Genomic DNA, 24,296 nt, shown 5'->3' with positions numbered 1-24,296 from the left:
TGGCAGAGGGGAAGAAGCTGTTCCCGAATCACTGAGGGGGTGTCATCAGACTTCTGTACCTCCTTCCTGATGGTAACATTGTGAAGAGGGCACCCTTCCTAAGACACTGATCCTTGAAGATGTCTTGGATAGTACGGAGACTGGTACTCGTGATGGAGCTGACTAATTTTACAAGTTTCTGCAATTGCAGTCACACCTCCCCCCACTCCAATACCAAATGGTGATGATGCCAGTCAGAATGCTCTCCACTGCAGATATGCTGAAGTTTTCTAGTGTTCTGCTTAACAAATCAAATCTCCTCACACTCCTAATGAAATACAGCCGCTCTCTTGGCTTCGTTAAAGGTGCATTATTATGTTGATTCCAGGCTAGGACCTCAGAGATATTGACACCCAGAAACTTGAAATTGCTCACTCTCTCCACTTCTGATCCCTCTGTGAGGATTGGTTTGTGTTCCCTCATCTTACCCTTCCTGAAGTTCACAATCAACTCTTTGGTCTTGTTGACATTGAGTGCAAGGATGTTGACACGACACCAATCAACTGACTGGTATATCTCACTCCTGAAATTCTGTCACCAACTGAAATTCTGCCAACAATAATAGTATCATCAGCAAATTTATAGATGGTGTTTGAGCTATGCCTAGCCACACAGTCGTGGGTGTAGAGAGAGTAGAGCAGTGGACTAAACATACATCCCTGTGGAGCACGAATGCTAATTGTCAGTGAGGTGCCAATCCACACAGATTTCAGCATCTGCAGTCACATATCTTCAAGTAGCTGAATGTGGGAGATGATGATGGTGGAGAAAAATTGACTGTTTAGATCTCAATGGATGTGCCATCCAGAAATGTATTTATGCACCCAATCCAAGAAAAGAATTAGCAAATAAAAACCCAGAAGAGGGGTAAATGAAAGAGGTGTGCCTCCCCCTCCCCAGTAGTAGTAAGGATGTCCCGGATGGTGAGGGTCTTTAATCAAGGATGCCACCTGCTTGAGGCACCATCTTTTGAATATATCCTCAGTGTTGGAGAGAGTTGAAAATTCAAAATAAATTTATTATCAAAGTAGTATATGTTACCATATACCACCCTGAGATTCATTTTCTTGCAGGAATTCACAGTAGAATATACAAGTACAACATCATCAATGAAAAACAACACACAAAGACTGACAACCAGTTGCCAAAAGAAGACAAACTGTGAAAATAAAAAAAATAAAAAATAATAAATTAGTAAATAAATAAATAATATGAGAATATGACTTATAGAGTCCTTGAAAGTGAATCCATAGGTTGTGAAGCAGTCCAGTGTTGGGTGAAGTCATTCACATTGTTTCAGGGGTCTGATGGTTGAAGAGTAATAACAATCCCTGAACTTGGTGGTGCGGAAACTAAGACTGTACCTCCTTCCCAATGCAGCAGCCAGGGAGATCATGGCCTGGATGGTGGGGGCCCTTGACGGTTGCTGCTTTGTTCAGTGGTGTGGAAGGCTTGACAGTGACGGACCTGCCTGAGTCTGCAGGCCTCTGTTGGCTCTAGCAATCCTGTGCACTGGAGCCTCCATGACTGGCGCTGATGCAACCAGTCGGAATGCTCTCCACCCTACACCTATAGAAATTTGCTAGTCTTCAGTGACAAAACAAATCTCATCAAGCCTCTGGCCCCTTCTTCATGATTGTATCAATGTGTTGAGCTCAGGATAGATACTCTGAGAAGACTATGAGACATAGGAGCAGAATTAGACCATTGAGTCTGCTCCCCTATTCAATCATGGCTGAATCCTTTTGTTCCTCCCTCAGCCCCACTCCCCGGCCTTCTCCCTGTAACCTTTGATGCCATGTCCAATCAAGAGCCTATCAGGCTCTACCTTAAATACACCCAACGACCTGGCCTCTACAGCTGCCTGTGATAACAAATTCCACAAGTTCACCTTCCTCTGTCTGAATAAATTCTCCGCATCTCTGTTTTAAATGGACGCCCCTCTATCCTGAGGCTGTGCCCTCTTGTCCTGGACTCCCCCACCATAGGAGACATCCTTTCCACATCTGCTCTGTCTTGGCCTTTCAACATTTTGAATTTGAATTTATTTAAGTCTTACATCCATCCCACAACAGCAGGGAATAAAAATCTTTGCCTTATGATTCTGTTGCAATGTACAGACATGTGAATTTATAAATCTAATGGCTTGTAGAAAGAAGCTGTCACCAGAGCCTGGCTTTAAATGCCATGGTACCATTTGCCAGCTGGAAACATTTGAAGCAGTTTGTGGTTGGGTGACTGGTGTCCCCGACGATCTTCCAGGCCTTCTTTTTGCACCTGCAGCTGTAAATGTCTTCAATGGAGGGAGGTTCACATCCATAGATGTGCTGGGCTGTCAATGGAGGGAGGTTCACATCCATAGATGTGCTGGGCAAAGCCCAGCGATCGAAGTTGGTGCATTTCCCATTCCAGCTGGTGATGCAGCCAGTCAGGATGCTCTCAATAGTGTATCTGTAGAAGGTCTTGAGGATTTGGGGGCTCATATCGAACTACTTCAGTCACTTGAGGTGGAAGAGATGGTGTTGTGCTTTTTTGCCACACAGCCAGTGTGCACAGGCCAGGTTAGGTCACTGGTGATGTGTATACTGAGGAACTTGAAACTACTCACCCTCTCAGCTGCAGACTTATTGATTTTGGTTGGGGTGAGCCTGTCTCCATTCCACCTGCAATCCACAATCGGCTCTTCTGTTTTTTTTTGGACATTTGAAAGGTTTCAAGGAAATCCACCCTCATCATTCTAAATTCCAGTGAGTACAGACCCAAAGCCATCAAACTTTCCTCCTACGATAACCCTTTCATTTCTGGAATCATCCTTATGAACCTTCTCTGAACCCTCCCCAATGCCAGCACATCTTTTCTTAGATGAGGAGTCCAGAAATGTTCACAATACTCAAGATGAGGCCTTGACTGTACCTTATAAAGTCTCAGCATCACATCCCTGCTCTTGTATTCTAGACCTCTTGAAATGAATGCTAACATGCACTTGCTTCCCTCACCACCGACTCAACCTACAATTAACCTTTAGGGTGTTCTGCAAATGGACTCCCAAGTCCCTTTGAATCTCAGATTTTAGGACTTTCTGCCTAGTTAGAAAATAGTCTGCACATTTATTTCTACTACCAAAGGACATGACCATGCATTATCCAACATTGTATTTCATCTGCCGCTTTCCTGCTCAGTCAAAATCTTCCTGCAGCCTACCTATTTCCTCAGCACTACCTGCCCCCCATCAATCTTTGTATCACCAGCAAACTTGGCAACAAAGCCATCATCTAAATTATTATCTTACAACATAAAAAGAGGCAGTCCCAATATTGACCCCTGCGCAACACCACTAGTTACTGGCAGTCAACCAAAAAAGGATCCTTTTTATTCCCACTCGCTGCCTCCTACCAATCAGCCATGTTAGTAACTTTCCTGTAATACCATGGGCTCTTAAGTTAGTAAGTAGCCTCATGTGTAGCACCTTGTCAAAGGCCTTCTAAAAGTCCAAATCTACAAAATCCACTACATCTCCTTTTATCTATCCTACTTGTAATCATCTCAAAGAATTCCAACAACTTCATCAGGCCAGATTTTCCCCTAAGAAAACCATGCTGACTTTGTCTTGTCTTGTCCTGTGTCACCAAGTACTCCATAATCTCATCCTTAACAATCTTCCCACCCACTGAGGTCATGCTGAATGATCTATAACTTCCTGCTGCCTTCCTCCTTTCTTAAACAGTGGAGTGGCCTTTGCAAATTTGCAGTCTTCTGGCACCATGCCAGAGTTCAATGATTTATTTAAAAGATCATTACTAATGCCTCCACAATCTCTACTGCTACCTCTTTCAGAACCCTAGGATGCAATTCACCTGCTCCAAGAGTCTTATGTACCCTTTAGGTCTTTCAACTTTTTGAGCACTTTCTCCCTTGTAATTGTAACTGAACTCATTTCTCTTCCCTCACACCTTTCAACATCTGGCTCAACCTGATGTTGGCAGAAGCTGATACCAAGGAACTTGAAGCGGCTCCTCCTTTCCACTGCTGACCCCACAAAGAAGACTGGTGTGTGTTCACCCGATGTCCCGGCCCTCCGGGTGCAGAGTGCAGAGCGAAGGGCTAAGCAAGCATCATGATCAGACTTGCAGTTTATGAGAAATCATCTATCTTTAACATTTCCTAAAACAGCACACAATCGGAAGGAATGAGACTCGCGCCTATTACCAGTGTTTGAGAAACTGATGGATAATATGCGTGTATTTTTAGGGAGATTATCTACCACACATAATCACCAGTTTTAGGTGGGAATGACCATGTGGACATTTTAGAAATGTTATTTTTATGAAGCCAAAGGCGATGCCGATCACCTCACAACTTACATTGCTATGTAATTAATCACACTGTAATTTCTGGTACAAAAGTGAAGATTAATTCGAGCATGGTACGAAATGTAGACTTGCATTTATATAGCGCCTTCAAGGTCTCATTATCTTGGACATATGTTTTCAATTTGAAGGCAGCTTTTGCTGATATTTATTGCATCCAAGTACGAACACATTACGCTGCGGGACAGTTCAGCTCCTGATAGATATGTTGTAATTTGCAAGGCCGCCCGGAATAAGTAATACTGACTTTTTGGGTGGCTGTTATTGACAGGGTGCCTGGGCCAATCAAGTTGTAGGAGGGTGTGGTTTGGAGAAAGTGAATGACAGAGAATGGAATGAACGTGACCTACGCTCCGGTAAGTTTCACTGCAGGCGAAGAAGTTTAGAACTGATAAGGGTCTTTCCCTATCTCATTCACATGCTTGATTCCGGCTGACAGCACTTGGGAAAGCGCGGGACAATAAGTTGGTTAATCTGATTCACTCTTCCTGTTACTCTTTGCTGTCTTTTGCCGTACAGAAACGCCACGGTGGTGCTCGGGTAAAGAACAAATCGGTGGAGTTGTGAGTTAGCCGCACACAGGAGACTCGGCGCGAATGGTTCGGCTGGTGTTTGTTACATTTATTTCATTTGACAATCCAATTTCATCCAACTGTAAAATGTCTCCTGTTCTAGACTTTTAATTTCGGATGTATTTGAGCGATTGCTTCTTTTTTGTCTGTGACTAAAATCATGGCGCTTTAAAGGGTTATGCTCGGTTTGAGTTTGTGCTAGAACCTGCGATAATGCACATAGTTTTACTGATATTTTCCAGGTATTAATACTGAATCCCAATGGATGTTGAGAGTGCTTGCTCTGCGCGCGATGAAGAAAGTGAAATGTATTCAATGGAGTTGTCTACATGTGGAGCAGGCGACATAAGAAGGGTGAGATAGAATAGAACTAATTTCATTCAGAAGTGTTGTTTATTGAAAGTTTGACAAACTTTTCCAAGCAATGTTATAGTTTGAGACTCTCATTCTGAAATATACAGAATATGAGCAGATGTTTTTGTTTTCCAAAGGTGACTGTAATTACCATTGGCGATAGTCCTGAAACTTGCCCAGGCTGATAAACCTGAAGTGAAAAGACCAGGTGCACCCAGTCTCCCTTAATAAAGAGGGGAATGAAACCCCGCCGGTCTTTGCCCCAACCGGTTGTTTAGTCACGATAGGTATCAATATATAAGTAACTATAAGAGTAGAAGTAGGCCATTCGGCCCATCAAATCTGTTTCACTATTCAATCATGGGCTGATCCAATTCTTCCAATTCTTCCAGTCATCCCCACTCCCCTGCCTTCTCCCCATACCCTTTGATGCCCTGGCTAATCAAGAACCTATTTATCTCTGCCTTAAATGCACCCAATGACTTGGCCTCCACAGCTATTCGTGGCAACAAATTCCACAGATTTACCACCCTCTGACTAAAGTAATTTCAATGCAACTGTGTTCTAAATGGACGTCCTTCAATCCTGAAGTCGTGCCCTCTTGTTCTAGTATCTCTTACCATGGGAAATAACTTTGCCATATCTAATCCGTTCAGGCCTTTTAACATTCAGAGTGTTTCTATGAGTTCCCAGCCCCCCCCCAATTCTACTGAACTCCAGGAAATACAGCCCAAGAGCTGCCAGACGTTCCTCATATGGTACTACTAGTGATGTTCTACAGGGGTCTGTGTTGGGACTGAATCTTTTTACGTTATATGTCAATGATTTGGATGATGGAATTGATGGCTTTGTTGCAAAGTTTGCGGATGATATGAAGATAAATGGAGGGGTGGATAGTTTTGAGGAAACAAAGGTTACAGAAGGACTGAGACGGATTAGGAGAATTGACAAAGTGTGGAAGATGGAAGACAGGGATGAAGTGCATGGTCATGCACTTTGGTAGAAAAATAAAAGGATAGACTATTTGCTAAATGGAGAGAAAATTCAAAAATCTGAGGTGCAAAGGGACTTGGGAGCCCTTGTGCAAAATTCTCTAAAGGTTAATTTGCATGTCATAGTCATAGACATACTTTATTAATTCCGGGGGAAATTGGTTTAATTGGTCATATTGGTGATTAGGGAGGCAAATGTGATGTTAGCATTCATTTTAAGAAGACTAGAATATTAAAGCAAGGAATTAGTATTGAAGCTTTGTAGAGTGCTGGTGCGGACCCACATGGAGTATTGTGAACAGTTCTGGGCCCCTTAGAAAGAATGTGCTGAAACTGGAGAGGATTCAAAGGAGGTTCACAAAAATGATTCCAGGATTCAGTGGCTTGTCATATGAAGAGCGCTTGATGTCCCTGGGTCTGTATTCACTGGAATCCAGAAGAATGAGGAGTGACCTAGTTGAAACCTATGGAATGTTGAAAGGCCTTGATAGAGTGGATGTGGAGAGGGCAATTCCTATAATGGGAGAGTCTAGGACCAGAGGACACAGCCTCAGAATAGAGGTGTATTCTTTTAGAACAGAGATGAAGAGGAATTTCTTCAGCCAGAGAGTGATGAATCTGTGGAATTCATTGCCACAGTTGGCTGTGAAGGCCAAGTTTTTACATATGTTTAAGACAGAGGTTGATAGATTCTCGATTGATCAGGGCATGTAGGGATACTGAGAGAACGCAGGAGATTGAGGCTGAGGGGGAAAAAGAATCAGCTGTGATGAATGGTTGAGGAGACTCGATGGGCCAAATAGTCAAAATTCGCTCTTATATCTTATGGTCTTAATTTCATCATGGCTAATCTGACCCAGGCATAAACTCCTCTTTTGTGCCACTTCCTCAAGAACTGTAATTCCCTGATCTTTCATATGTTTATTTCCTCCCTGTTTGAATGCCCTGATGATTTAGGCTCCTGAGTAAAGAATTCCAGAGATTCCATAAGACATAAAAGCAAAATAAGGCCATTCAGACAATTGGGTCTGCTCCGCCATTCCATCATGGCTGATTTATTTTACTCTTAAACCCATTCTCCAACCATCTCCCTCCCCATATCTTTGACACCCTTACTAATCATGAACCTATATACCCAATCACCTGGCCTCCACAGCTGGTTGTGGCAGTGAATTCTACAGATTCACCACTCTTTGGCTAAAGAAATTCTTCCTCATCTCTATTCTAAAGGGATGTACTTCTATTTTGAGTTTGTGCCCTCTGTTCCAAGACTTACCCTCCGTTCCAAGACTTGCCCTCCACAGGAAACATCCTCTCCAGATCATTTCTATCTAGGCCTTTCAATATTGGATAGGTTGCAATGAGATATCCCCCTCATTCTTCTAAGCTCCTGCAAGTACAGGCCCAGAGTCATCAAACACTCCTCATATGTTAACCCTTTCACTTCTGGGATCATTCTCATGAATCTCCCCGAGAACTTCTCCATCGGCATCCCCCAGATAAAGACATTTCTTCTCATGCCATCACCCTGAATCTGTGACCATTCCTCCCCCCACCCCACCCCCAGAGATGGACACCACAGACAAAAGAAGCATCAGCTCCCTATCTGAACCTTGGAGATTAGAGACCCAGTCTCCATGATATATCTCTACAATTGACAATCCCACCATTCCACATATCAATTTGGTAAATCTTCATTGCACTTTCTTGATCAGACACATCTCCTTTCTTATACAGGGAGTCCAAATATATACACTGTTCCAGTCTCACTGGGTCAGTGTTTCTACTCTTATACTCAAAGCCTCTTGCAACAAAGACAACCCTACTGTTTGCCTTCCTAAATGCTTGTTGAACCTGCATATTGGTAGTGATCTAAAGAATAATTTTTGATTTTATTGGATAGTAAAACAGGCACTTGGCGCCAGATGGCTTATTTCAACTTGACTTCTAATGGTCGGATATTCCAGTCTTACAGACTCCCACTATAAATCTGAGAAGTACAGTGTTATAGACTCCACATGGAGCCTATTCATGTTTGCTCACAGGCAGCAGTTTTGTGGAGAACCAACTGCTATCATCCATTTGATGATCAGTAAGTTTTGGATGCCTGTGCTTGCATGTTGCGGCTGCGATGTTGTGAGAGGAGGCGGAAGACTGATGCTCACTCGTCTGTCCCTCCGCTCCACTGCAGGTCTCCCCACAGGACCAATGCCAAATGACAGTGATGTGCACAGGAAAGGGGGCAAAAATACACTGAGTAGGTCAATGCAAATTGCAATGAATTATGTAAATTCTCTAGTCATAATTTAGCAGGTTATTTCACAAAGCTTTGGTTTAATTAATGAATGTTTCCTGTGGATATATTTTTATGAACAGAAGAATATACTTTTAAAATATATTTTATTTTAGCTATAATGTAAATGGCGGATATTGTATGCACAGTTAAGAGGAAATAATTGCTTAAGCAATGAGCCAGTTTTTTTCCTGTTTGTTGTCTAATATACCAGTGTGGATTAAGTTTCCATTGTTATGTTCAGCATAAAATGTAAATGAGTCAGTAGAACAGTGAGATTACATGAGGTCATGTACATCATGTCACCTTGACTACATTCTTAAAAATCAGAACTCCTGTGTCTTAATTTAATCCAAGGCTATCTGCACAGGTATGATTTATGCCTAATTCTAAATGAGTGTGATGAGGGATGTTATGTAAAACTGCTGATAAATATGTCTTGAGCAGATTTTTGGGGAAAAAAAATCAAGGATAGAAATGTTGACATTCGAAATGGGATGAAAGGAAAAATCCTGAATTCATTTAAGCTTGCATTTGATATGTTTTATTTTAGTGAATAAGGTCAAGCAAGTCTTCCCTCATTTGCATTCATGTAAATAATTTTGGAGGGCACATATTTCAAACTGAATTTTCTGTATACAATTCCTTTTAAGCCTTGACATTGCCTAAAGACATTTATGTCATGATTTGATACTTAGGATGTGTACACAATGGCCTGTATTATATTTCATTGTAGTTATTACATTGGATTTGGACTATCATTTTAAATGTGCATGTCTTCCTGTATAATTCTCTCATGAATTACATCAACTTAGAAAGAGCTTTGCCTTGTAGTTTAATGATTAGAGTAATACAACTCCTTAAAATAGTACTTAATATAAACTATCACAAATTGTATCTATTAAATTATAGAACAGAACGTTACAGCACAGGAACAGGCCCATCAGTTTATGAAGCCTGTGTCGACCATGATACCAATCTAAACTAATCCTCTCGACGTGCACATGGTCCATATCACAATATTCCCTGCTTGTTACTGCACTTTAAACGTCATTATCATATCTGTTCCATCACTTTCCCTGGCATGTGGCTCAGTAAAATGAAAAGCCTCACAAATCTTTTTTAAACTTTCTCCCTCTCAACTTCAACTAATATCCTTTAGTAATTGACCTTTCAGCCTTGACAAAAGATTCTGACTATCTAAACTGTGTTTCATAACTGTATGTACGGTACTTCCATCAGGTCTCCCCTCAGCCACCAACACTCCAGTGAAAACAATCCAAGTCTGTTCAACCTCCCCTTATGACTAACACACTCTAATCCAGACAACATCATGTTAAACACTTCTATGTCCTCTCCAAAGACTCCACATCCTTCCTACAGTGTGGTGCCCAGAACTGTTCACAGTGTCGCAATTGTGCCTGTTTTAGACAGTTTTAGACAGCTGCAACATGACTTCTTGCCTGTTATACTCAATGCCCCAACCGACGAAGGCAAGTATTTTGTATACCTTCTGTACCACCTGATCCACTTGTGTTACTACTTTCAGGCAGCTATGAACTTTCAAATTTAAACTGTAATGGGATAGTATGGAGAGAAAAGTGGCAATTCCCAAAGCATTTTTGGGGATAATCTCTGAATAAGATTCTTCAGAATAATTATTTTATGTGAAAAAATGAGGACATCGTTAAACAAAATTTTTAAACCATTAACAAAGAAATCAGTATGTCCAAATAGATAAATATTGAAATAGTGGAAATTTAGAACAGTTTGATTAAAGTTCCAATCTGTAGAGAAACTGCCAAAATTAGAGCAAATCTGTAGTTGATGTAAATACTGTTGTAATTGATGTAGACTAAATGGCCTTTACAACTTAACATTTTATGAAATTATAGATCCTCAAAAGATATAACCTTGGGCAATTATTCTATTATGGTTGTGACATCATTTTTTAGAAGTGTGTTCCTGTTAGACTCATGCCTCCATTGCTGCACAGAGCTTAGCAGATGTCTTAATTATAGATGATAAGATGCAGGTAGTCAAACCTGGGATGGGGTTTGTTCAGGCAAGGGTTGAGATCTAGGAGAAGGCCTGAATAAGAGACTACCAAAGTACATTATTTAAAGGGGTCATAACTGAAATATGGAGAAGGAAGGAGAATGGTGTTAAGAGTGATAATAAATCAGCTGTGATGGTGGTCTTGTGGTTCCCAGCCATTGGGTTTTCACCTGCTTGGGGAGGACCCATTTAAGTAATGCTGAAGTAACCTTGACACAGATGTTGCATATGTGCATCATCTGCACAAGCAGCCTTCAGGTGGCACATACACAGCTGAAAATCCTGGGGAGTACATGGGTGTGGCAATTAGATGAAATGTGGCCAAAACCTCTGTCCACTGTTGTAGAGGGGGAAAAGCCATGGTTTTGAAGAAGGGTGGCATTTCATAGGCACCCAAATGCAATGTCCCACTATTGAAGCCAATGGATGGAGATGACGGAAATGAGAAAACGTATTGAAAGCTTCAGGGGAGACAGAGTGGGAAGTAATATAATCAAGATGGCTATCAGACACTGTAAGCTTGTAGTGTATGTTGGTGGTTAACCTATCATCGGAGACAGAGCTGGAGATATGCTGAAAGATAGGAAAAGAGCTAAAGGTGGATGGATTTGGAGGCAAGTGCAAGATGGAAAGTGACAGCAGAAGTGAGGAAACTCCTGAAGTTGGTACGAATGAAGGGTTGGTGCCAATGCAGTCTTTTATCTACCAGAAAGTAAGTTGAGAGAGTGGGCCCAAGTAGGATTGAAACAGAAACAAAAGAAAATCTGCAGATGCTGGAAATCTGAGGAACAAGCACAAAATGCTGGAGGCCAGGCAGCAGCATCTACAGAAAAAAGTACTGTCAAAGTTTCGGGCCGAGAGCCTTCGGCAGGGCTGAAACAGGGGCTGTTCTAAATATCGCACAGAAAGTCAAGCATGTCTTGCACCCAAATGAGTCCTCATAACTGTACATTTGTTCTGGAGAACTTGAGATAAATATTTCACCTTTTAGTCCACCTCTTCTATTTGTTAACTGACTCTAGCTAATTTGTTTTGCAGAATTCTAGAATATCAACAGGAAATTTGGCATCATATAATCATCTTCCTTTTGATAACTTTGAATATCCACAACAACTGGACAGACAACTGGAGCTTTTCCCTCAATGGTGCTTTCCTATCAAACTAGCTGGAAGCATGTCCATAGTTGTTTTCATTTACACTTTGCTCAGGGACATCATTCATCCCTTTATGATGGAAAACAAAAATGTATTTTATAAAATTCCGATTTTGGTCATGAACAAAGTTCTGCCTGTTGTTGCCATCATACTTTTGGCTTTAGTTTATTTGCCAGGAATTTTGGCAGCCATTTTACAACTTTACTTTGGCACGAAGTATAGACAGTTTCCTCAATGGCTAGCTTGCTGGATGTTATCACGGAAACAACTTGGACTCCTCAGCTTTTTTTATGCTGTTCTCCATGCATTCTTCAGTCTGTGCTATCCTATGAGAAGATCGTATAGATATAAATTACTGAACTGGGCTTATCAGCAGGTAAGAAGAGCTGCAACATTAGGGTGTTTGAATTTGTTTTATGTGGCTAGTTTGTGAAATCGCTTTAAAATTAAGGTTGATACTTTCCTAGGAAGTGAAATTAATTTCTGCTCTTTAGATCAACACTTAACATCAAACATGGATATAATGCTAGTTGACACAGAATGCGGCCACATACCTCAACAACATTTGGTTTTACATAATTATAGGAATGAAATTGACTGTTTGTGCCTATTTATGGATGTTGTAATGCTTCCTCCATTAGGGATGATGACTCCTCAGTCATTTCATGCTATTGTAAATCCTCCTGTGGTTTGTCCTGCTCAACACAAACTGGATCTCAGCCCAAGTGGGGCATGAAAGAATATTGACCTTGAAATTGTATTGTGTAACACACAATTTTTTTGTGTGCCTTGCAATGGAACTTTACCAGAAACTCTATTGCTAAATGTGACTAGATACACAGTGCACCAATACTACATCCCTGGATTTTGTTATGCAGATCTTCAATGTGTAAAATGATATAGTGAGTCATGCATATTATGAAATCACTCCTGCAAAATAATTTTGAGTTAAGGCTCACAAGTTGAGCAGACTTCATACTTTACAAGTTACCACAGACTCTTACAGCTAACCAGATCGAAGATTTGAGGTACGTTTGACATTATTTAAAGAGGACGTGGCCTTATTTAAACTGCTTCTGTCAAGTCTGAGGTGTGCATCATCTTTTTCCAGCTAGACAATTATTTTTAAGGAGATTGCCACTGACCAACTGTTTGTCCCCAATCTACACTCCATACCGTAAAGTCCTTGGGACCATGAGCATCTTCTTAGTCATCACTATTCACTCCCCTCCAAACGTCATTCTCAGAACTCATGCTCTTCAGCCCCCACTCTTACTAATCTTCTAAAAGCGCATCTCCAGCCTCACTCGTGCTCAATGTCTCACTGATCAATTCACTCTCTCCTCTCCCTGAACATAAGCCCATTCCTGTGCTCCCTTCTCTCCTTTTTCCCTAGTTCTTTTCCTTACACCTAATTATGTGATATATGAAATGGTTGTGAATAGTTGGAGTAAAAGTTCAAGATTTATGAGGTTGTGAACATCGATTAACCAAAGCCATGATTTTAATTTGCTTACTGTAATTTGAATCCTGATTTTTTTATCTCAGATATTTCATTTGAACTGATTGAGATTTTAGAGTTTAATATCCTTTGTTCTTTTCATCAACATGCTATTGTTAATGATATCAACAAAATCATAAGTGAGAAGATCGATGATAGCAAACTGTCTTTGTAGGCCTTTTCTCCAGCTTTGTTGGTTCTGGGGTGAATGATGAGGCCAATGGAGGATTTGGAGGCTCTTCCATTCCACAGATAGGACAAAAATTACCTGACAGGCTGGGAAGATGTTGGTTCACTTCTTCCATCACTTTCATGTAGCTTCTGTGTGCTGAAGAATGGCAAAACATTCAATGTTGTTGCTGTCATTAATCCAGACGTGCTATTGTACAATCTAACTGCATATCTGTCCAAGGTTTGGGAGATTCTACAACTCCGCATTGATAAACTGATGCCCTCAGTTATTTCCTAATCGATTCACGCCCCTCATATTTAGTCTGCAGCAGCTTCTACTGATGTTCTTTTACTGATATCTAAAACATATACCCTACATCTGCATTGATGCCAAAGTTATCTCTTATTTTTCACTGCAAGAATACTTTTTCTGTTTGCATTACTGAAATCTCGGTGAATTAATCACCACAAGAATGACTTTGTAAATGCTTTCTAGGCTATCTTATAACTTTTGTAAACTTCTGTTGTTCCATAATTATGCCGCCACAATGCCCTTCCACAGCCTCACAGAATTAATCAAACGTCCTTTCATTTAGCAATCTATACCCTCCTTATTACAATAGTTGACTTAAAGATATTGTATTTTCAAACAAGCCCATGATGTTCTCTCACCTCTCTTCTCCCTTTGCTTGCCTGAATATTCATTATCTTATTATTAACAGTTTCCTTCCTTCCATCAAACCATAATTAATGTCATTTATTCAGTCATAAAAAGATCTGAAAAACTGTTCAAAAACCATTATGCCTTGCTGTAATGGCCCCGCTGCCAAAATAATCTTGTTTGTCTATCCTAAATTTGTCTTCCATCCAACTTCTTTTTGCTTCTTTCTTAATACTTCCTTTCTTTCGTAAGTACTTTTAAGAGTATTTTAATTAAGCACGCAAATACTACATTGCTGTTATTCATTTCATGAAGGACATTTTTTGAGCAAGCTAGTTATTTCACTTCTGATTATAATACAAGTTCTCAAATTCTGAATGCCTTAGTTTCTTTATTTCTTTTCAACTGGGATTTTGTTAAGTTTTCAACAATGTTCTGAATATTTTGTGGTGTGGGATACACATTGATTTCTGCATAATACATTAATGAATCATTGTGGTGAATATTTCCTAAGTTGGTCACTTTAGCTTGCCTATCCCTGACAATGATCCGAGACATTAACTCATTGGTGCTACAGGCTAATTAGAGGAATTCTCTTGGTCTACTGGATGATATATGTTCCTCAGTCAGTTTCACCAAAAAGAACCTCCTTCCTGCATTCGTCACTCAGACTTGAACTTCTGACTTCTGCATTGTATCCGCGGCTTCCCTTTGCTTTCAGGCAGAACAAATTCCCCATCACCTGCTCACCATTGTTCCAAGCCTCATATCCACACCTATAATGCTGCCAGCTTTCCAACTTGGGCAGGCGCAACGCCTAAAATCGTTGCAAAACACTCACTAGCAACTTACCTCTGACTCACAAGAGAAAGGCACACAACTGGCTCGAGAGGGCCTTACAGCTAGTAGAGGCGTACGGCTGCAGCACTGGTCACCAGGGTTCAATCTTGCCTTCTCGTGCTGCCTGTGGGGAGTCTGCTCGTTCCCCCGTTACTGTGCTGGGCCACCCTGATGCTCTGGTTTCCTCTCATCCCAAATATGAGCAGGTCGATAGCTTAACTGGCCTCTGCGAGTTATCTCCATTGTTGGTGCAGGTGGAATCTAAGGGCAGTTGATAAGATGTGGGAAGAATAATAAATGGGATTAATATAAATGGATGATTGATTATTAGTGCTGATGGTCTGGAGTGCAAGGAGGAGGCATACAGGAGTGAGATGAATTGGCTAGTTGAGTGGGGTAGCAAGAACAATGTTGCAGCCAATGTCAGTAAGACCAAGGAATTGATTGTAAACTTCAGAAAGAGGAAGTCCCAAGCAAGCACACGCCAGTCCTCAGTGAGGAGTCAGCCATGGCATGAGTGAGCAGCTACAAATTCCTGGGTGTCAACATCTCTGATGATCTATCCTGGGCCCAGCATGCTGATGCAAATATGAAGAAGGCCGTGCCAGCAACTATATTTCATTAGGATTTTGAGGACAGTTGATATGTCACTAAAGAAACTAGCAAATTTCTGCAGATGTTTCATGGAGAGCATTCTGACTGGTTGCATCACTGTCTGTTATGGAGACATCGATGCACAGGATTGGAAAAAGTTTTCAGAGAATTGTAAATTCTGCCAGCTCTATCATTGGTATAAGTCTTCCCACCGTTGAGGCCCTCTTGAATAGGTGATGTCTGAAGAAGATGGCATCCATCATTAAGGCCCCTCACCAATCAGGACATACCCTCTTCTCATTACTACCATCAGGAAGGAGGTAGGGCAGCCTGAAGACACACACTCAATATCTTAAGAACAGCTCCTTCCCCTCTACCATCAGATCTCGGAACTGATAATGTACTCATGAACACTACCTTCTCCTCTCTGTTTGCACTATGTATTTTTTAATATTTTTATTGTAACTTAGTAATTTTTTATGTAATGCACTGTACTGTTGCAAAGCACATTTCATGACATACTGTATATTAGTAATAATAAACCTGGTTCAGATTCAGATTTTGTGATGTAATTCTGCCCCATGTCTCTAAATACAAGGCAATCAATGTGATATTGATGTTTTCCTTTCTGGAGGAAAGAATGCAGCCCTTTACTGGAGCAGCTGCCACAAAATTCATGGACTGTGGGGAAGCTGAGACCATTGAATGTGACAATATTCTCACCCCTAAAGCCTCTTCTCTCACCCACAATCAGCCCTGTCTTGTAAGGTATTGAAAGTGCAAACATCGCATGCTCCCTTCACTGCTCCCTTGCTTTAGAGTCTTCTTTGCAAAGAGGAAGGATTCTCACCTGGTTATGTTGCAGATAATAAGACAACAGCAATCGCACTCCAACACCCAATCCTGTCTTGAACACTGCTACCAGAGGACAGATTAGAGGAGGAATCTGTGGCTGTTGAGTCATTGCAGCAGTGTAGAGAAAGTCTATTCCAGCTATCTGGATGTCTTCCAGCTGTCTCAGATGTGTTCTGCTCTAGAGAAGACTCATTTGAATCTTTCAAAATAACAAACTACAGCCATTGGTTCTTGGATGTTCATAATTAACTGCTTGCTGTAGGGTCAGGCTTGTCTGCAAGCATGTGTGAGATGTCAAGGAAAAGGAGAATCCGGAGCCCATCAATTGCAGCGAATGGCTTTTGGTATTTACTTGCTAATGTGTCTGCTTCCAATGTGGCATAAACAGAAAGGACCCAGTGTCTGGGCTGCTGCCGTGGATTCAGCAAAGTCTGCTATGTAGTTTCAGTCTTCTTTCAGTACAGCTCTGGAGAATGGTGTTCAAAAGGGGTTTGAGAATATCACTGCACTCCTGTCATATGTCTTCCAACAGTTCTCCAACCAGTTACCAGGATTGCTGAGCAACCATCTCAGAGATTTGGAATTGCCTTCATTCACCATGAATCAGCCTTGTTCTCTCAAGATGATGATTTTCATATCAGAACTGCCACTACATTGTCATCCTTTGTACCCAGTACATAACCTAGTCCAGACTGTTACCACTTATGACAAGACATTGCAGAGCAAAGCTAGGCCTTCTAGTTTCAGAAGTCCTCAGAGTTGTTCTCTAAGATTATCTGAAAATTGCAAAGCCGCCTAGAACCGCCTGCCTTGCAAGTCAATTGCTGGATGCAAGATTACGTGCTGGCTATTGCCCATAGTTACTACCTAAGAATCAGCAGGATGCTTATGACTTCACTTATGGGAAAATTTATAATGGAAGTTGCCCTTCAAAAATAAAGCATGTACAGTATTTATTAATACGAGTTTCTATAGTTTAACAATACAATATTTTTTGACTACAAAGAACTTACATTTACAGAATACTTTCAGCAATATTTCTGAATAATGTATTTCAATGTTTAAGTCTTAAATAATTATTTGCATATTGCTATAACAGGTGAAAGAAAACAAAGAAAATGCCTGGATTGAAGATGATGTCTGGAGAATGGAAATTTATGTTTCTTTAGGAATTTTAGGTCTCGCAATTCTTGCTATATTGGCTGTGACTTCAGTTCCTTCTGTCAATAATACACTGAATTGGAGAGAATTCCAATGTATACAGGTAACTCTTTAACCATTGTAAAATGGCTTGCATACATTTGTGTAGAATACCATAGCCATGGAATGAGGAAATATGCTGGATTATATATCTACAGAATTTCTAATTAAAAATGTAGTTCTAGAGAAATAGCAGACCCAAGTTTTCTCAATAGTGCTTATAGAAGATCAGTAGGAGATTATTGCTAACCAAAAATTTTTAAATCCCCAGTGGCTAATGTAGCAAGATTATGGATGCCCAGGATGACAAGATATCCATTGGCAAACATCAAGTTTAACCATTGAATATCGGTAGAGTTGATCTTAATAATGTGTAAAACAAAGCCATTCTAGATATCATTACATGGACTCCTTTATATAATCACCAGTTCTAATAATTGCAGAAAATTTCAAGCAGTCCAAATGATTGTACACAATGTTTTGGCTCCAGACATAAATGACAGCTACGTAGGTTTAATGACATAAACTGATGCGATAAATGTATACCAATATAGATCACATCTGGAGAATTTACATTTTATCTCGATATAATCCTCCTTGGAGAAGCATTTATGTTGTACACCCCCTTGTGTGGCACCTAGATGAAACTCACATTTTATAACAGTAAAGCTTATTTTAACCAAGACCTTAACATATCTATGCCATGTCTGTGTTACAGTCCAAGATGGGATATTGCGCATTGTTCCTATGTACTCTTCATGCTCTCGTGTATGCTTGGAGAAAGTGGGTGGAGCTCAAGTACTTCGTCTGGTATACACCACCAACGTTTATAATTGCAGTTTTTTTGCCTATTATTGTTTTGCTATGCAAAACAATGTTTCTATTCCCGTGCCTTGCAAAAAGATTGGGTAGAATTCGAAGAGGATGGGAATGGAAGTCGAAACATAAAATGGATCTTTCCATTTCTACTGATGCTGTGGAAGATGAGGTGCCAGCAAAAAGATCAATGCATGAAGTGGAAGATGAATAGTGATCCTATAGGGGAAAATGAATAGAACTTGCAACTGAATATTGTAACTATTGTATCTATGGAAAGCATGTTTATCTTTGTATGCTGCATCCTTTATTCTGGATATCTTTCTTTCCATTAATTGCTTCTCATTGATTTATTTAAATTTATGAAGTATATACTATACAAATGTAGTACTGCATTACTTAGCAAGCTTGGGCAAGCATAGGTGGAGATTCTAAGTAGGTAAGTAAGAAAGTTTCTACTAAGCTTTTTTTTTTCTGATAGTACATAGCTAGTGCATTGAGAATGGATCTGGAGATAATGGTATGTTCCTTGAGTGAGATGTGGGAAATTAAGGAGATCTCCAGTCTCCCTGATAGTTACATCTGCATGAAGTGCATCGAGCAGCAGCTCCTTAGAGACTGTGTTAAGGAACAGCAGCTGCTGCTGGATGACCTTTGGCTTAGACGGACAATGAGGATGTGATAGATAGGAGCTACAGGAAGGTAATTGCTGGAGGCAGGTACATGGGTGACTGTCAGGAGATTGAGAAGGAATAGGCAGCCAGCGCAGAGTACCCCTGTAGCTGTTCCCCTCAATAATAAGTATACTGCTTTGGATACAGTTGGGCGGATGGGGGTTGGGAGGGGGAGGTTGACCTACCAGACGGAAACTGCAGCGACCAGGTCTCTGCACTGAGAATGGCTCTGGCTCAGAAGGGAATGGGAGAAGAGGAGTGCATTAGTGATAGGGGATTCCATAATTAGAGGAGCAGAGAGCATATTCTGCGGACATGAAAAAGATAACCAGATGGTACGTCTCTTCCCAGGCACCAGGGTCACGGATGTCTCGGACTGGGTCCACAGCATTCAAAAGAGGGAGGGTGAACAACCAGAAGTCATGGTACATATTGGTTCCAACGATAGGAAGGAAAAGGAGAAGTTCCTAAAGAGAGAATATAGGGAGTTAGGCAGTGAGCTGAAAAGCAGGGCCCTCAGAGTACTAATCTCTGGATTGCTGTCTGTGCCACATGCCAGTGAGGGTAAGAACAGGATGATTTGGTGGATAGATAGATACTTTATTGATCCCAAAGGAAATTACAGTGTCACAGTAGCATTACAAGTGCACAAATATACAAATATCAGAAGAGAAGTAAGAAAGAATAAAAAAAAAGTTACCTCAAACAGTCCAAAAGGAAGGGGTCGCCACTTCCCCAGCTGCAGGTTGTCTCATTATAGAGCCTAATGGCTGAGGGTAAGAATGACCTCATATGGCGCTCTTTGGAGTAGTGGGGCTTTCTTAGACTATCAATAGAAGTGCTCCTCTGTTCAGCCAAGGTGGCATGCAGAGTGTGAGAAACATTGTCCAGAATTGCCAGGATTCATAGGGTCCTTTGTCCTACCACAGCCTCTAGTGTGTCTAATTTGACTCCTATAACAGAGCCAGCCTTTCGAATCAGGTTGTGAGCCTGTTGGCATCACCCATGTTGGTGTTATTGCCCCAGTATAACAACACGTAGAAGATTATACTGGCAACAACAGACAGGTAGGACATGTGAAGGACAGGCCTGTGTACTCCAAAGGACAACAGTCTCCTCAAGAAGTAGAGGCTGCTCTGACCCTTCTTATACACACCCTCTGTGTTGGTGCTCCACTCAAGTCTGTCATCCAGGTGCACCCCCGGGTACTTGTAGGCCCTCACCTGCAACGTTAACCGTGATGAATGTGTGGTTGAGAAATTAGTGTAAAGGGCAGGATTTCAGATTTCTGGCTCATTAGGATCTCTTCTGGGGAAGATACAACCCATACAAACAGGACAGATTACCCTTGAACCCGAGGGGAATCAATATTCTCGCGGGCAGGTTAGCAAGCGTTGTTGGGGAGAGTCTAAACAAATTTGGCAGCAGGTTGGAAACCAGAGTGATAGGGCTGAGGATGGGATAGTTGGTATACAACTTGATGCAGTGTGTACTGAGATTGTGAGCAAGCACAGGCGGATGATAGGGTAAAGTAGCAGGCATTAGGATGAGTTAAAGTGTAATGGGGGCCAAAATCAAAAAGGATGATGAATACAGGACTGAAGTGGTTATACTTAAATACGCACAGTATACTAAATAAGGTAGGTTATCTTGTAGCAGGTTTGATGCTGTAGGCATCACTGAGTCATGGCTGAAAAAAGATCATAGTTGGGACCTTAACTTCCAAGAATACATTTGTATCGAAAGGGCAGGCAGGTAGTCAGAAGAGCTCTATTGCTACAAAGTGAAATCAAATCCTTGGAAAGGAGAGACATAGGATTGGAAGATGTAGAATGCTTGTGGGCATTTAAAAAAACTAAAGGGTGAAAAGCCCCTGATGCAAGCTATATACAGGTCTCCGAACTATTGCCAGGATGTGGGCTAAAAATTACAAGGGAGATAGACAAGGCAAGTAAAAAGGGCAATGTTGCAATAGTCATGGGAATTTCAATATGCAGGCAGATTGAGAAAATTCTATTGGTGCTCGTTCCCAAGAGAGGGATTCAGTGGAATACCTACGAGATGGCTTTGTAGAGCAGCTTGTGGCTGAGCCAGCGAGGGCAACAGCAATTCTGGATTGGTGTTGTGTAGTGAACCAGGTTTGATTAGGAAGCTTAAGGTAAAACCCTTAGGAAACAGTGACCATAATATAATAGAATTCACCCTGCAGTTTGAGAAGGAGAAGATACAATTGAATGTATCAGTATTACAGTCGAGCAAAGGAATTAAGAGGAATGAGAGAGTAGCTGGCCAAAATTTGATTGGAAGGGGACACTAGCAGGGATGATGGCAGAACAGAGGCAGTTGTTTATGGCGGAAATTTGGAATGTGCAAGCATAGGATATATACATCCCAAAGTTGAAGAAGTATTCTAAAAGGAGGATGAGGCAACTGTGGCTGACAAGGGAAGACAAAGATATCATAAAAGCAAAAGAGGGGGCTTATTATATAGCAAAACTTAATGGGAAGGTAGAGGATTGGGAAACTTAAACCAATAGAAGGCAACTAAATAACCTATAAAGAGAGAAAATATGAATTATGAAGGTAAGTTAGCCAATAACAAAAGAGGACACAAAAAGCTTTTTCAGATATATAAAGAGTAAAAGAGAGACGAGAGTAGATATCGGACTGCTGGAAAATGACACTGGAGAGGTCATATTGGAGGACAAGGAAATGGAAGAGGAACTTAGTAAGTATTTTGAATCATTCTCCACTATGGAAAATGCTAGCAGAATGCCAGAAGTGCGAGAGTGTCAGGGGGCAGAACTTGCTTTCATTAAAGAGAAGATTCTTGGAAAGCTGAAAAGTCAGAAGGTAGATAAGTCACCTGGGTTCTGAAAGAGGTAGCAGAAGAAATCGTTGAGGCATTCAAAATCGTCTCTCAAGAAAATAGGTTCTGGAGTGGTTCCTGATGATTGGAAAATTGCAAATGTCACTCCACTCCGTAAAAAGGGAAGGAGGTAGAAGAAAGGAAATTATAAGCCAATTAGCCTGACTTCAGTGGTTGGGAAGATGTTGGAGTCCATAATTAAATATGACGTATTGGGGTATGTGGAGGCCCAGGAAAAAATAGGCCAAAGTCAGCATGGTTTTCTAATGGGGAAATCTTGCCTTTCAAAACTGTTGGAGTTCCTTGAGGAAATAATAGGATAAACAAAGGAGAGTCAGTAGATGTTGTTTGCATGTATTTTCGGAATGCATTTGACAAGGTGCCCCACAGGAGGCTGCTTAACAAGATAAGAACCCATTGTATACAGGAAAGGTACTAGCATGGATAGAAGATTGGCTGACTGGCAGAGAGGCAAAGAGTGGGAATAAAGGGGGCCTTTTCTGGTTGGCTGCTGGTAATTAGTGATGTGTTGCAGGAGTTGCTTCTTTTCACATTGTATGACAATGATTTGGATGAAGGAATTGATGGCTTTGTGGATGAAGACACATGGAGGGGCAGGTAGTGTTGAGGAAGCAGGGACTCTGCAGAAGAATCTGGATAGATTAGGAGAATGGGCAAAGAAGTGGCAAATGGAATATAGTGTAGGGAAGTGTATGGCCATGCACTTTGGTAGAAAGAATGAAGGCATAGACTGTTTTCTAAATAGGGAGAAAATGTGAAAAATCAGAGGTGCAAATGGACTTGGAAGTACTCACGCAAGATTCCCTGAAGGTTAACTTACAGGTTGAGTCAGTGGTAAGGAAGGGAAATGTAATGTTAACATTCATTTTGAGAGGACTAGAATACAAAAACAAGGATGTAATGCTGAGGCTGTACTTGGAGTATTATAAGCAGTTTTGGGCCCCTTACCTGCTGACACTGGAGATGGTCCAGAGGGCGTTCATGAGAATGATCTTAAGAATGAAATGATAGACATGTGAGGAGCATTTGATAGCTCTCAGCCTGTACTTGCTGGTGTTTAGAAGAATGAGGGGTGATCTTAATGTAACCTATTGAATATTGAAAAGCCTAGATAGAGAGGATGTTTCCTATAGTGGGAAATTCTAGGACCAGAGGACACAGCCTCAGAATAGAATGATGTCTCTTTACCACAGAGATGAAAAGGAATTTCTTTAGCTAGAGAATGGTGAATCTGTAGAATTCATTGTCACAGATGCTGTGTAGGCCATGCCATTGGGTATATTTATGGGGAGTTTGATAGGTTCTTGACTAATCTGGGAATCAAAGGTTACAAGGAGAAAGCAGGAGAATGGGGTTAATAAGTCAGCCATGATGGAATGGCAGAGAAAAATCGATGGGCTAAATGACCTAATTCTGTTCCTATGTCTTATGATCTTGTAGTCTTATGATAAATATACTGGTATATTGTGATAAAATATCAGAATAAGACAAAGTTGCTTCATATTTGCTACAAGTTGTGCAGTAACCAAATTTAGACATCAGTGTGTAAGCTGATTACTGTAATGTTAAAAATAAAGCTTTTTAGCTCTTCAGTGTTAAAGCCTGACTTCATGTTAATTATTATACTGTACTTGATTGTGAAATTCTGTAATAAAGAAACCAAAAATTAAATGGTTAATAGATTTTAGTCATTGCACTTTTTCTCACAAAATCAGGGACAGGGTGACTTTGGTACTGAGGAACAATGATATTTTGTATTTTACTGCACTATTTCCTAATATTATCGTGTAAAAAGTTCCATTTAGTACAACCAAATTCTTCCATTGTTTCTCTGTCTAATACAACAATTTGATATTCTAGCTGTTACTGGTTGTATTTACCTGTGAAATATACATTAGTTTGAATATCTTATATGGTTACTTTGGTAAAATACGTGCCTCATAATTTCACATAAAGCACTGCAACTTAGAAGCAAGCCCCTTTAGTCCATCTGGTCTGTACAGGCCTGATTCTCCATCCAGTGCTATCTGTCTGCACCCAGACCATAGCCCTCCATAACCCTCTTTTCTATCCTAACTTATCTTAAATTGAGCCCGCACCTACCATATCCACTGGCAGCTTATTCCACACTCACACCACCCTCTACATGAAGTAATTCCTCCTCAGATTCCCCTTCAACAATTCACCTTTCACCCTAAGCACGTAACCTCTAGTTCTTGTCTCATCCAAGCAGCCTGTATGTATTTACCCTACCTCTATCCCTCA

General features: G+C 40.9%; 1 protein-coding gene across 1 annotated transcript in view; it reads left to right on the top strand.

Moving 5' to 3' along the window:
* LOC140195713 (STEAP1 protein-like) overlaps positions 1-23,685 on the top strand; it is a 29,140-nt gene extending 5,455 nt beyond the window's left edge. The window contains 6 exon segments of the mRNA XM_072254424.1: positions 4,678-4,762; positions 5,221-5,234; positions 5,237-5,332; positions 11,714-12,205; positions 17,551-17,715; positions 18,370-23,685. Coding sequence (XP_072110525.1) covers positions 4,678-4,762; positions 5,221-5,234; positions 5,237-5,332; positions 11,714-12,205; positions 17,551-17,715; positions 18,370-18,681 — 1,164 coding nt within the window. The 3' untranslated portion in view covers positions 18,682-23,685.
* Positions 23,686-24,296: the final 611 nt, after the last annotated feature.

Source organism: Mobula birostris, chromosome 3, assembly GCF_030028105.1.
Source record: "Mobula birostris isolate sMobBir1 chromosome 3, sMobBir1.hap1, whole genome shotgun sequence".
Classification (NCBI taxonomy): Eukaryota; Metazoa; Chordata; class Chondrichthyes; order Myliobatiformes; family Myliobatidae; genus Mobula; species Mobula birostris.
The sequence above is the reverse complement of the archived record's forward strand: the minus strand, read 5'-3'. Positions and strand labels throughout refer to the sequence as shown.